This window comes from Limulus polyphemus, unplaced genomic scaffold (genome assembly GCF_000517525.1).
Source record: "Limulus polyphemus unplaced genomic scaffold, Limulus_polyphemus-2.1.2 Scaffold1119, whole genome shotgun sequence".
Taxonomy (NCBI): Eukaryota; Metazoa; Arthropoda; class Merostomata; order Xiphosura; family Limulidae; genus Limulus; species Limulus polyphemus.
The window spans coordinates 324308-339496 of NW_013666729.1; the positions used below are offsets into that span (position 1 = coordinate 324308).

General features: G+C 30.1%; 1 protein-coding gene across 1 annotated transcript in view; it reads left to right on the plus strand.

The window, feature by feature from the left end:
* Window positions 1-446: 446 nt before the first annotated feature.
* LOC106462217 (kelch-like protein 18) overlaps window positions 447-15189 on the plus strand; it is a 19244-nt gene continuing 4501 nt past the window's right edge. Inside the window, exons 1-8 of the mRNA XM_013922115.2 lie at window positions 447-562; window positions 1285-1415; window positions 1639-1779; window positions 4238-4436; window positions 7467-7764; window positions 10912-11134; window positions 12558-12662; window positions 13352-13463. Of these exons, the coding sequence (XP_013777569.1) occupies window positions 452-562; window positions 1285-1415; window positions 1639-1779; window positions 4238-4436; window positions 7467-7764; window positions 10912-11134; window positions 12558-12662; window positions 13352-13463 (1320 nt within the window). The 5' untranslated portion in view covers window positions 447-451. The remainder of the gene's footprint in view (window positions 563-1284; window positions 1416-1638; window positions 1780-4237; window positions 4437-7466; window positions 7765-10911; window positions 11135-12557; window positions 12663-13351; window positions 13464-15189) is intronic.

A 15189-nucleotide genomic window follows, 5' to 3' on the forward strand; every position in this document is an offset into this window, starting at 1 on the left:
CATCCACATCATGCCGAAACTCAATAAATATTTATATAAACAATAGCAGGACCTTTAGAAATGCAGTGAACCAAGTGTTAACGTTACCACTTATTTGTGAACATTAAAATTATTAATTATTTTCCCTTCTTTTTGTGTTTTTTTTTGCATGTCCCCTTTTTTATTTTTACTTTATTACTATTGTCATATATTTTTTTATAATTTCTCAGTAAATTATTTATTATGAATCTATCTGAGCTTTACTTTAAACTTGAGTCAAAATTAAAATGTTATCAGAACGCAACCCTAATATAAGAAGAACGTCCAGTCAAAACGAAAAAAAACAAAAAAAACATCTATCCGTTGTTATTATTATTTTACTGACCAAACACATTTTCGGAATGTGTCCTTTACCTTGTTATTTTTCTATAAATATATTCAGAATTGAAGCAGCAGACGGCGCTAAATAAATATGGCGTCCGAAGACAGTTATGTGTTTTATCAAGCTGATTTACCTGCATTAAGTTTTCCTGTTATAGAAGATATAAGGCGCCAGGGTAAATTATGTGATGTTACGCTTAAGGTACTATTAGTAAGCTTTTATTTCTGTAATAAATAATGATGTCTTAACCTGAAATCAAATACTGGTGTTGGATACAAATTTTCAGATCTTAAAACTTGGGAATTCACCCCCCCCCCTTTTTTTTACTCAAGGAAGGATATAAACAATCGATCATTAAATTAAACTTATTAATTAAGCAAATTAGACATCAGCTGTGAACAGCACCTCCAATTTGCATTCATGTTTAATTACATTTTTGGCATATGCAAACTCACATGTTCAGTGACGCATGCAATATTGTCATTATTGACATAATTTGTGTGCTGTGAGTTGTAACTTGAAAGTTTAACCTGCCTTATAATTGTTATAACTATAACCAACTTTAGAGGAAACAGCATAGGCAGTAATGAGCCATTTCGAAATGTGTGACAATTTACCTGTTCATTTGAAAAAAATTGAATCTGTTGATTCCTGTTTATCAGAAAGTACTGGATACAACTTACAAGTATATATATAAAAAAAAAAAAGAATACAGATTACTGACAAAAATGAAAACCTGGGACATTCAGGCAACCCAAAAGGCTCTGCCACCCTAGATTTCAAATATAACGATTTATACATTATTTAGGCTACTATCTAAGATGAAAGTAATGTAATTGAGTATGTTAGTGAAAACTGAAATGTCAATTCATCAAGGAAATGAGTGTTTTCACCTTTAGTGTTTTTTATGTTTTATACTTAAGGTTGATGATCAAGCTTTTACTGGGCATAGAATCATCCTTGCAGCGACAATTCCTTATTTCCATGCAATGTTTACCCATGATATGATGGAAAGCAAACAAAAAGAAATTACAATTCAAGGCATAGAAGCAAGGTGAGTTACGTTTAAGTTTTTTCTTTATTAGTAAAATCTGTCATACTCGTGTTGTCATTTATTGTGCATTTGTTAATAAGTCAAATACTATTATAATAATATTTGAAAACACAATGTTAGAAACAAAAAATTCCCTATTATCAATGAAAAGATTTTAACTATGTTTTATATTTGAAATGTAGGTCTGTGAACCTGAGGTATATGCATAACTTTTATTACACAGTGCTTTGGAGGCTTTAATCAACTTTGCATACAGTGGAAAAGTTAAAATCCATACAAACAATGTGCAGTCCTTACTAGTAGGTGCTTCATTTCTTCAGCTGGGAAAGGTCCGAGAGGCTTGTTGTGAATACTTGAAAAAGAGGTACGATATAACTTTTTCTGTACTAAAGAACAAGCACAAATAATTCATTTTGTATGTATAACATTATCTTAAAAAGGATTTTTTAACAGCTTTCATTCATATTCATAATATTTGCTTTTACATATATGAATGTTTATTTTACTTTGATAAACATGAGTATTCTCATTATTTTGTTTTATTAGGAAAGTTACCTCTATATGTACATTTCTTTTTTAGTTTCTTGAAGTAAATGTACACATTTAAAAACACCAGAAGTCTAACTATGATACACTGGTGACATAGTATGTCATGATGTGGAAGAGAGAATTTATTAAAGTTATCTCAAATAACACGAGACTGAATGATTTAATTGTTACATGTTAAGTGAAACCTAAAAGTTGTCTCCACCTTTTCCAGGTGCAAAAGCACAAAGAATAAATAACACAATTATTCTAGCATATACAGAAAACCTTATGCTGTTTCCATGCCACTACAAAAAATTAGATCATCACATATTACAGACAAATTCCACCAACTTTATATTAGTAAATGTAAATGTACATGTTTATATTCAAATAGAAGATCTACAAACTGAATTATTTAAAGAATGTAGCACTGTCTGGAGGAGTTAACCATAATGACATAGTCAGGACGTTTATTAAATTCAAGACTATAAAACTTTCTATTATAAATCCAGTCTCTCTTTTATCAGTAACAAAAGATCATGATAAATTCCTCTAATTTCCTCTTGTGTCTGAAAATGCCACTCAAGTAATGTACAAATCATATTTATACCTTCATATAAGATAAGCATCTTATTACTTAACTTGAAATAGGTACTACAGAAAGAACAAAAATAAGTTTGTATAGTATCTCATGTGAATATGATAAAAAATATGTTAGATAAACATCATGTCCTTTAGAAATCGGAGATAAAGAACACTAATTCATATGCATAGAAAAAAAAATCTGAAGAAATTGCCCTAAAATGTGGTCATAAGACATTTTTGGACAAAATTTCTTTCCAACATCTACCCAAAATTAAAATTGAACATGATTATTTAGAAATTATAAAAGCAAGTGATTAAGTACAAAACTGTACCAGTGGTCTTGGTAGTATTAGTTTATAATCTTAGTATTGTCACACTTGACCAGCCCTGACAATTTTCTTAAGTTATAAACTTTGCTTATAAAATTTCAAGTCGCACAGTAACATAACTTTGATCTATAAACCTTGTATTCCCATGCATCATTGTCTTTGTATATAAATTTGGATGTTTCTATTAACATCTAGTTGGCCATATTCATGATAGTTTCCAATACACGATGTAATATGTGTTTTATATAAATAAGAATCCTAATTCTAACCTATCGCAAAATTAGAAGGATAAGCACAGGTTCAGTATGACATCATCCAATGATCAACTGGAAATAAAGGTGGGATGAGGCAATTAGTGTGAAAAAGCATTATCCAGTCATTCTTCAGTATTTGTTGTATGTTCTTTCATGAGAATAAATTATGCAAAACCAAATTGTTACAGTTGGAATTTTTCATACCGAGACGTGAAGGAAACAGACTTGCATGACTGTATATAGAATAGTATTTTATAAACAAAATTTCTCAGTAAAATGTATTGACTCTCTTGGGAACTTTTCTGTACCTTTGAAAAAATTTCAAGATGCATTTTGGATATTTTTTTGTAGATATAATAAACATTACATTTTCTTAATGAAACACATGTTAAGTTACTTACCAGAGCTTTATAAATCAAAGTTTTGTTAAGTTCTAGTTAACTTCCTTAAATTTAAGTGTTCAACCAGGGAGATTAAAAATTTCTTGGTTTACAGCAACCATAATGAATAAATTCAGTGTTCTTGATCTTGAAATCTGATCTTCCATAGCTTCTAATACCAAACATTGAATATTCTCTTTTACCAAAACTCCCCACACTACTGTAAGTGGGGCTTTTGGTAAAAAGTAGCTTCATAAGAAGGTTCTCTCATTTTATAAACTTTTATTCCATCAAAAAAGAATTTTATTATTCAAACTATCTTTTCTGTGGTCCTTCTTTTCCTGTATCAGATTCCTCCAGCTGTTCCAAAAACCATTTTTCTTTCTTCAGCCATATTTCATTGTTACATTCATGGTCGTCCAGTTGATTAAATGAGTAATTGTTGGTAGTTTAACTTTTAAGAAACAGACATAAAAGCTTAAATACATTTGAGACTCATGAAATAAGAATATTGTAGCTTTGAGAAGACTCTTAGAATTTTCTCTGGATATATTGCTGTATAAAAGTTCTTAAGCTCAGTTTTTTTTTTTCATTGTAAAACAACTTAATCATTTAGTATCCTGCTGTGGGAACTGTTGAAGAGTGTTAGTTATAATAAGTAATATAACTTACAAGTATATGTAGACTTGTAATTAGTTGACTCAGGTACATGAACTAATGCCTACATCTTGCCACCTGTATTTCAGGCTCCACCCAAATAACGTGTTAGGAGTGAGATCATTTGCCGACACCTTAGGATGTGCATTGTTAGTAGAAGCTTCGAACAGATTCATACAGAAACACTTCGTAGAAGTTTGTAGTTCAGAGGAATTCATGTCCCTACACTTTCAAGACCTTTATGAGATTATTGGAAGAGATGAACTGTATGTGGCAAGTGAAGAACAGGTACAGAGCATGTGAGCCATCTTAAATATGTGGTATAATTTTGTTGTCATTAAAAGAGCTATTTTAAAGATAATCATAAACTTTGGTTTTGTTTCCTTTTTTTATATTTAATGAACCAGTATAAGAGCCAAATACTCAAAATATTAACTCGTGGGTTTTAAACAAACTCATCATTTAATAAACATTCATTTTTGTCTTTAAGAAAATATTTTCAAAATTTTCTGAAATTTTAAAGAGCTTTTATTCTTCACAGAGGAAATTTATTTTTATAATATTTACATGTACTTCACCATATGAGCAAATAGAAATTGTAATATTATGAATTATACTATATCTAATAATACCTTTTTAACATACTTTTGCTGTTGATCAGTATGATGCTCTTAATTTTTTTAATTTGTAATATTCCACGATTTATAAAAAAAAACTGCTGACATTGAAAGTTGTTGTAAAAATATGTATCCTTCAACAAACTTTTAAGGTTGACTGTACTCATTATAAAAATATTTATTTGATTACCAGGAATTTGCTGTCATTGTCATTTTTGTACAGGTTTCCTACTCAGGATTTATGTGAGGGTCAAGAAGACAAAATTCATTGAACAAACTCGTGCTGTCATTGTCATTTTTGTACAGGTTGCTTACTCGGGATTTATGAGAGGATCAAGAAGACAGAATTCATTGAACAAACTCATGCTGTCATTGTCCTTTTTATACAGGTTGCTTACTCGGGATTTATGTGAGGATCAAGAAGACAGAATTCATTGAACAAACTCATAAAAATTATAGTTACAAAATGTTCATGATTAACTTCTCTTAATTCTTTTACTAAAAAACACTTTTTTAATTAGCTCTGTTATTTCAACTCAAGCTTTTAGTTCTTTGCAGTTTCGTAGTTACATTAGAAAGATTTAAACTATAGATCGATTACTTAAGAAAGAACTGAACCTTGTTCCATTGTGGCAGCTAAGGGCACAGCAAGTTCTGAATCAGGCTTGTCCAGAGGAGGAGGATGGGAGTTCTTGGTCTGTTGACAGTTTTTTAATACTCTGATTTGTAGGCTAAAGTCTCATCTAATTTTTGCAATCTATGTGAATTTAGTTCTGCCAGACTGGTTCTCGTATGATAATTATCATGCAACATTTCTCCTAGTGGAGTCAGATAACACCCTTCGTCTTCAGTTGTAAATCTGAATTCCTCTTGATTAAACAATTTTCAGTGTTCGGTATCTCTGTTACCTCTGTCTCCATTTATCCTAGAGCTCTATTAACACTGACCTCATTAAATTTCTTTTAATGGTGTGACTTAAGTTACAGGTATTAATCACCTTTCAACTCATTAGTGTCCATTGTTACTCAGTGTGTGTCATTTGTGACAACCAGTCATTCACAGTTGATTTGAAGATGTTTTCTCACTTGTAGCTGATAAAAAAAAATTTTTTATCATACTGTTATCCTAATTCACTTGATGGTGTGTGCTGCTCTGGCCAAACTATTTAATACATGTCTTTTTTTATTATTGCTCATCTCCTTTTATTTGACCTGATTCTCTTTAGTTCCAAGTATAATTATCTTAATATGGCAGTGTTTCCAGTAGTGGATATAGGGGTGGGGTTCCAGGGGATCGAACCCCACCCTTTTTTTGATGCAAAGTGCCCTTAAGATGCAATACATATATTTTCTATCATTTTTGGATTTTCTATGTGTGCCCTTTTATATGCTGAACCCTGCCCTTCACAAGATTTTGGGTCCATGCATGGTTTCACATATTAAACAGTATGGTCTTTTTCAAAGTTTGTATAAGAATTGTATCACAAGTTACTTCTAACTCTGTTATATTTAAGATGATTGATGTTTATAGATCTTATTGAAAATTTTTCTACAACATAGTTGTTCTTGATCGAATAACAAAACAAAAGCTAATAATTTTAATAAGGATTCAAAACTACGATATTAATGGAAGTAACTGCAACTATCTGACTGAAACTTGCTATCATACAAAGTGAAGTAGGAAAATATGATACATAAACTATCATAGAAATATAAATTTATTAAATTTTATTATCATGATTTCAAAATCTAAAATTGTGAAGAATGGAAAAGATCTGAAAATCTAATTAATCTTAAGTTATTTTTAAATGTTAAGAATGAAAACTGTTGAAATTGTTTTCTTACTGTTTTAATGAATTCAAAATATGCATGTTATAGACTACAACTTGTGGGTTACTTTTAACTGATTAGTGTTTTTGAGTATCTCGGTTCATAGATATATTCTTTTGTCATTTTTATTGTGCTCAAATGTACACTTAAAAGTGTTGAGTTACACATAAGAAGTTCTTTTTAAGTTTTAACAAAGAAGAGTCTTGCAAAAATATAAATCTTGGCAACAATTATAGTGCTTTTTTATAGCGTTAAATCTAGTTGATTGCAATGATATATGTATGTGTATATATATATATATATATAATACAGTGAAAATTAGAATTATATTATTTCAAAATGGATTCAATCTCAAGTTGCTGTCATGTAGATATGTGCAGTTACACAATAAGTAGTTATGTTTGACTTAGTTGCATTAATAACTATTAAACTATTAAAATAAAATGTAATCAAATTATAAAAAAGTAAATAATGTTAAGAAGTAGTTAAAAACTGGCTCAAAACTTTATATGTAGGTGATAACAAGAAGGTTCAGTTATTTTTGATATTAATTTATCAAGAACCTCCAGTATAGAGAACAATGGAGATTTTTGCACTTAGCATGACCTGAAATTCTGTGCTTTTCTTTCAGAATATGTCCATTTAATTTCTAAATGTAAAATTCTGGGAAACCTTTTCTTTTTTTTTTTATTTCCCTTCAAACACCAACAAAAGCAAAACTATAATGTGTGCTAAGTACACCATTTAGGAGCAATTTTAGGTTTTTGTAAATTATATTTCTCTTTTTATGCATGTATAAATATGACTAGAAGAAGCAAATACTTTTCTATAAAAGATTTAAGCTTTCTCCTTGTTTTTGTAAATGTTGTTAGGTGTTTGAAGCTGTGATATCATGGGTGAAAAAGGATGTTGTTTCACGGCAGGATAACTTGCCCGAACTTCTGACCAAAGTACGCATGCCTCTCCTTACACCTTATTACCTTACTGATCGGGTTGCTACTGAAGAACTCATCAGGACATCTCATCGATGCCGTGACTTGTTGGATGAAGCCAAGGACTATCACTTAATGCCTGAGAGACGACCACTACTTCAGAGCCGTAGGACAAGGCCTCGTTGTTGTCCCGACATTATTGGTTTAATTTATGCTGTTGGTGGATTAACCAAAGCAGGTAGAGTGAGAACACTCGCATGAGATATGATAATGTAAATATTATGTTTCAGTTCATCAACGTTGAACAAGCCAAACAAATTAAAGTCACTTCAATACAATACTCAGTTTACTGAAATTCCTAATATATTATACTTCAGACTGTTCTCAAACCAAGAATATATGTATATTTTAAGTTAGGTTAACTTTCTGTAGTACATATGAATAGCATTAAGTATATATCTAGTATAGTTACGAGGTAAATATTAGGATTTGCCTTCAAAAATTCTTAAAGTGAAAGATCTTGTTCCTTAAATCTTAGATAAAACTGTGCATTAATAATAACTTCTAATTAGAGTAAGCCATGTACTTAAAATGAAACTAAAAATCAACCTGGTCTTCTATATACGTAACTAAATATACTTGTATTTCTAATTTTAAAATTTAGAATGTATTGTTTCATCATTAGGGTATCCTTGCTGTTAATGATATTTTCAGCCATAAACCCACTAATATCTCACGATTTAGGTTAGTTCCAAGTACAAATTGTAAGCTAACAATGAAAAACATTCTTTATAATAATACTAATAAATGAAAAAATAATAATATTCTATATACTAACCAATATAACCTACCTTACTTAGGGAACCCACAAACACTAGTTCTTGTCATGAACCATGGACATTGATGTATATTTCTTTGGAATTTTACTGTTTCTAACACTGAACTTTACCAAAGAAACGTGGTACAGCACCCCTCTGTATAATGTTAGAGGCTATCCTAACTGTGACAATTAAACCCATATATTTTAGTTTAAATCATGTTGGATTAGTCTGTCTCTTATTGAAAAGTAAGTTCTTTTTTTTTTTAATGACCCAATTGTATAGACTCTCTTCATCCAAAGACATTGGAAGGGGTTTTGGCACATGTGAGATATTCATATCATTAGAGCTTAATTAGTGTTGGTCACTGTGTGTGTGAAAAGCTCTGTTTGTTTTTAAACCAGTAACTCTCATTCTTGAGAATGGTCAAAAGATTTGCATTGATGCTTCATCCAAGATTACCAAAGGGTCTTTTCATATTCAAAACACTCAAGTCATCAGAGCTTGATAAATGTTAATAAATCAAAAGTATGTACTGTGCTGTACCTTATCTAATTTCCAAACTTACTGGCATCAGGAGTAGATGCATTATCTTCTTGCTTTCAATTCTTTCGTCTGTTTTGAACTAATGAAACATAATAGGTTTAAGTCACTTACCAGAAAGTCATGCCATTTAAGTACCATATATATTTTGTGAGTTAGCTAGCACATCCAGTTTTATTAATATAATAATTCCCAAAACAGTCTCTCACTGTTATATTGCTCTTCAGATTTCTGGCTAGTTGTTGTCAGCATTAGTCTGGGTGACACAATTGATGACTTGCTGATCCTTTATATCAACTGCTATAACATATACAATGCTATGCCTTTTGTAAGTGGTATTTGTAATCTTTAGCGTAATTAACTGATTAATCTTTAATTTGCTAATTTTATATTTATATATCTCAAGAGGAAATAGTTACTACTAGAAGCTATTCCTTGTCATAAAATGTTTTTCATCTGTTTAGAATGAAATTTCTTGTTTATCAGAATTTTTTACTGCTTCTCATATCTTAAAACTTGATTTCCTAGTGTTTAGTAGTTTTAACAAGCAGACTAGATTTTATCATGACTAAAGTTTCATATCTAAGATTACTTTTATGATACACTACGAGGCTCTTCCAATTAGCCTTATTGTTTTCATTAACTACCATGCCACTACATATTTATAGAATGTGTTCATCACTGTAAAATATTTGCATCAATTTCTTTAAATGTATTCTAGCTTTTTTCTGTCCGTGTATCCAGTTTTTGTCCTCAGAGTTTGTAACTCAGAAGCCTGAAATCTAGGACGTAGTCTCTTCTCTATCAGTGAAAAGCTGCTGCTTTATAAAGAATAGCAGGTCTCAAATTAAACACTTGCCATTTATAATCAGTCTTTTGATTTAGCAAAAACAGTGCACTTTCCATTTGTCGTTGTGACTGATAGGAAAAAGTAGTAATGGAATTAATTCAGGGTTCAGAATTTAGCCTTGAAATCAAGTCTGACTACTGACAGAAAGTTTGCCATAGCCAAAAGTGGCATATCACAAAGCAAAAATGTATATCAAAAGAGGTAAAAAAAAAAATTTATATCAAAAATGATAATATTTATAATCATGTTAACACAAGTAGGTTATAAAATTGTAATAAAGATATTTGTTTCCTTTTTACAAAGGGATGTAATGATCCTGTACATTGTACGGGAGAATTTCATAATCACAAGGCAGGGATAGAATAAGGAAGTAAATATATGAATTATAGTGTGTATTGTTCACACACACACACATGTCATGGGCAGTGCCAGTTTCAAAACTTTCTATGTAATAAAGTTTAGGCATGTTTTTCAAATAATTGGTATTTACAAAAAGGATTATAAACACAACTAGCTTTATTGATCTATTGACATGTAAATAATTATGCTGAAATAGTTTGATTTTACCTAAAGCAAGTTTATCTAAATGGTGGAACAATCCAAATATGATGCAAATGAAGTTGTGATTAGCAGAACCATCATATAGTGTTAAGTTTGATCAGATATACCTCAACATTTTATTTAGTACACAACAGAGCAGATTCTACACACTAGAACTTATTGTATGGTGTGGCATTGATGTTCACCTAGCCTATGGTTGCATATAGTACTTTTGATACAGTTGTGCAATTTGTGAAGTTGGGATGCAAATTTCCACCATCCACTGTATTCATAACATCACAGTGTTTTTCTTCAAATCACAAGAAAACTGTTTTGTTTTTGCCAAACTGAAAAGTGACCACAGTTAGCTAATGTTTAATCAGAACCCTGGATAAAATGTGTTTTTGTTATTAATTCACTAATGTAGTGCTGAGTAAGAAAATACTAATTATCATAATTTGAAGGATGAAAAAAGGTAATTGAGATCGTTTTTTGTTTTTTTCTGGGTCATGTTTTAAATTAACTTCATTTCTGGATTCATCGTAATCAGTTACACCTTTTATGTTGTTGTGTGTATTTTTTATAAAATAAACTATTTTATGAATCTTATAAAACTATATTGAATTTTATTCAGGTGACTCCCTTAGCACGGTTGAAGTTTATGATCCAAATATTGGGAGGTGGCAGATGGCGGAAGCCATGACTATGTTACGTAGTCGTGTAGGAGTTGCTGTAATGCACAACAAACTTTATGCTATTGGTGGCTACAATGGTTCAGAACGACTTAGCACTGTAGAGGTTTTTAACCCAGATACCAAAGTTTGGACAAAGGTGGCTTCCATGAATTGCAAAAGAAGGTACACCCAGAAATTTACCTTGTATGGTGCTTTAATTTATGTCTTAATTTCATGAATGGTGGGAGGGAAAAAATGTTAATTTAAAATCCATTTTAATATTTTGTTTGCTTTTCATACTGTTTTATTGTATATGAAATGTGTAAGTTTTAATTGTACAGAGAAAACTGTAGAAAATTTTGATTAGAAAGACGTACCTTTGTACCAGAATAAACATTAATGCAACTTTTTTAGAAAAATTAACATAGTATAAAGTGACAATTTTGATTCTTTTTCTTTAAATTAGGGTTAAAAAGTTTCAAGTCTAATAAAAATGTTAGTAATTAAAAGTATATAACATCAAATAGTTTTTGTAGTTTAAAATAACACTAAAAATAGTGAATACTTTATCAATGATATACTATTAATTGCTCAACAGTATTCAATTAGAATTTTAACTGTAAAGGTATATGGATTAGAGATTATAATTGGGTAATTAGATAAATATAATCAATTCCTAATAGTATATACTTGTGTATATTTCATCACAAAACTGTTTCTTCAATCCAGTCGTTTCTTTTCTTTGTCTATGAGCATTGAATACATTGATCAGTGCCATGTAAAATGATTGATTAATTCGAAGCTGTTAAACTAATTAATTAATGTGATGAGTCGTGAAAATAATCAACTGATCGAAATAGTTTCTAGCTAATACTATTGATTATTCCAAATATCCAAGTCTCTTGAGAATAATCAATTAGGAAATTCTATTAATTGCCCAGCTCTGCTGTAATATACTTTATCATTATAATTAGTTATGTGATAGTTTGTCTCAGAGTGTAAAATGTAAACAGCATTTCTGATTATTTATATGGTATTGAAAAAAATTGACAATTCCTGATTTGTATTAGATATGGATGTTTGAATATTGTGTTGCCAAATTTATGAAATATTTTTAATTAAGCTTTTCACATAACAGTTTTTCAGTTATATTTCAAGTTAATTCCAAAAATATACTTACGATGGTAGTATTAATTCTTAGTACATATATATGTTGACTCTGTTTTCATTAAGGTTTACAGAACATGGAGAAGTAAAACCAGATTTTTTCCAATTTTAATACTTTCTATTTTGTAAAATTATCTATTTAAGTTTTTTAATAGTTTGTTTTACTTGGAATGAAAATGTTCTTGGAAATTGTGTTTTTACCTGATCTTCACTAAAATAATATTAAATTATCATCACATACTATGCACATTTGGCAAAAGCTGTAAGCATATAGGTGTTTGAGATTTATTTGCTTTTGTGTTCTGTGTGCATGTTTGTGGTTAAAACAATCAAATTTCACATTCCAGATTGAGAAAAATTGTGTTATGTAATATTTAATTGTATTACATAGGTACGAAACTTGGTAAGCTTGTTATCTTTCTTTTATTTTCTTTATCAGTGCTGTAGGTGTTGCATCTTTGTACAATCGACTTTATGTTTGTGGAGGATATGATGGAGTGTCCTCCCTGAACACTGTTGAATGCTACAACATTGACAAAAATGAGTAAGTTTTATTCTTATGAACATAAATAAAATAATATGTGAGTAAATGAATCAAATCCATTGCTTAAAAAACAATGTCAGTTCAAAAGTAAACTTTATAAAACATCTACTAGGTGCAACATACATTATGATCCCAAACTGAACCTTGAAAATTGATCAGGAGGTGTTGATGACACTATTATAACTGGAATATTTACTTTTTGGTTCACATATACATCACTTGATTGCTGTTATAATTAAATTAGTCCCTTGTTGTTGGTATGATATTAGGTGAGTACTGTATATACAGCTCTTTAAAATATATATTACCAAAAAAAGCAGCATTACAGCAACATTGAAACTTTAGTTTTGCCATGTTTTGAGAGTAGATGTTGCATAGTTATTCAAATCAGATAAGTTAGCAGGTCATCTGTTAATCTCGTAACTTAGGCATGCCGTCAAATCAGAAATAAATAGACAAAGATGTTAAAAGTGTGAGCAAATACACTTACTCAGAATGATGCTCAAGCTCTTAATAACCATTGTGTAATACTTTCTCAATCAATAATGTGTAATTGATAAAGAAAGTTTAGTTATATATATATATATATAATGTGGAAAAAAACCTGATTCTTTAGTTAATCCATTGTGATGTTTGTTATGTTTAATTTTACACTTTATTTTCCATTCTTAAAAAAATTTAACATCTAGATGGACAATGGTGACCAGTATGTCCAAGCATCGAGGTGCTGCTGGAGTTGTTGCATTTGAAGGGCACGTTTATGCTTTAGGAGGTCACGATGGACTTTCGATATTTGATTCAGTATGTATTCAGTTTATTTAATGAAGTTTTGTGTGAGGTGTTTGCAATGCAGAAAAATACTGTTCATCCAACTTCTGTAAAGGTTCTGTCATGAAAGATGTAGCATTAAAGTTACCTTGTGAAGCAAGGGGCAGATAACGAACGTTTTATTGTATACCAAAAATAAGTTTCTTTGCAAGCAGTTCTTTAGACCTGTGCCTAATAAAGGTTCATTAAAAATCACGTATTCTTAAAATTTGTGGAAGAACAGATTGGATAAGTTATTTGATTTAAAAAATTATATTACTGTTAACTTTTAATGATTTACTGTCACAATGAAATCAAATAGCCCTCAAATTGTGTCGGAACTTAGAGACACACCATGAATCTACATGTGTTATTCATCTGTGTCTACTCCTGTGGGTTTTTATATGTGTTTCAGTTTTTAAATAAAGCCTATTATATTTATTAGAATTTTAAATGCTATTTTATAGAGCAGCATTGTTTGTAAATGCATCTTCAAGTTCGTACTAAACTTTTTACTCTTCAATTTTTGTATCTTGCACATTTTCAGCTCTCATGATATTTATGAGATATACTGGTGAGATGAGTGTATATTACCTCATTAGCCTGAAACGTTAGTACTTCCTGAGAATCATTACTGATATATTTGACAACCTTCATTCTTAACATTCCCAAGTGTGTTTGCATGTGAAATTAACAGATTAAGGCCATAATAAGTTTATTAAAATAAAAAGGCTTTCCATTTAGTCATTGTAATTTATTTTTGTTTGTAAGAAGTCATGTCGTAGATTCAATGTTTTAGTGTTTATTTTTGAAGTGTTTTCTACTTTATGCATCTAGGTGCAGCGAAATTGACTTATTTTCACAAACAAAACTTGGAAGAAAAGATTGACATTAAAGATATTAGTAAAACATCATTATATTTTATTTATTAAAGCTACAAGTATTACTACATATTCACATCTGAATATTTTATTACTATTTCTCAATTTTCTATTTAAACCATAAGGTGGCCATGAATGTAAAAAAGTCAGGAAGTTTATCTTGGAACCTGTAAGTGTAAGCAAACTATACTGCTTTTAAATTATGTCAGTTATTGGTATTTTTTCAACATAATTCTGTACGACCACTTTATGATTTTGTCTGGTGATACTTATTCAATTCACTATATTTAATGGTACCTTAGATTAGGTATTCTCCTGTATAAATATAAAATATTTTTGTTTGATGAGCTTGTTTTCTGTAGTACCTCAGTCTGATGTATGTTTTGAAGTTTTTATTACCATTTTGAATTGGTATGCAAGTTAGAATGATGTTAATTAGGTAGATTTATGAAAAAAGTAAAAAATGACAATGTTTCGTATATGTACATGTGTAGGTCTGGAAAATGTAGAATTTACTAGAAAACCAGGAAAAAATTTTAAAAAATGTGGCCACCATAAATTATGTTAATATTTACATAAAAGACAGTTTGCATACTCTTAAAATTACATACATATTTAAGAATGAGTGTAGAATAAAAAATATATTAGTCAATCTTGGAAGCAACAGAAATACATTTACATGTATCAGTGATGTATCTTCATCACATTTCGGCTTTTTTCTGTTATCTTTTTAGCTTTGCAGTAGGCGGCCCGGCATGGCCAGGTGGTGAGGTTGCTCGACTCGCAATCTGAGGGTCGCAGGTTCAAATCCCCGTCCTACCAAACATGCTCGCCCTTTC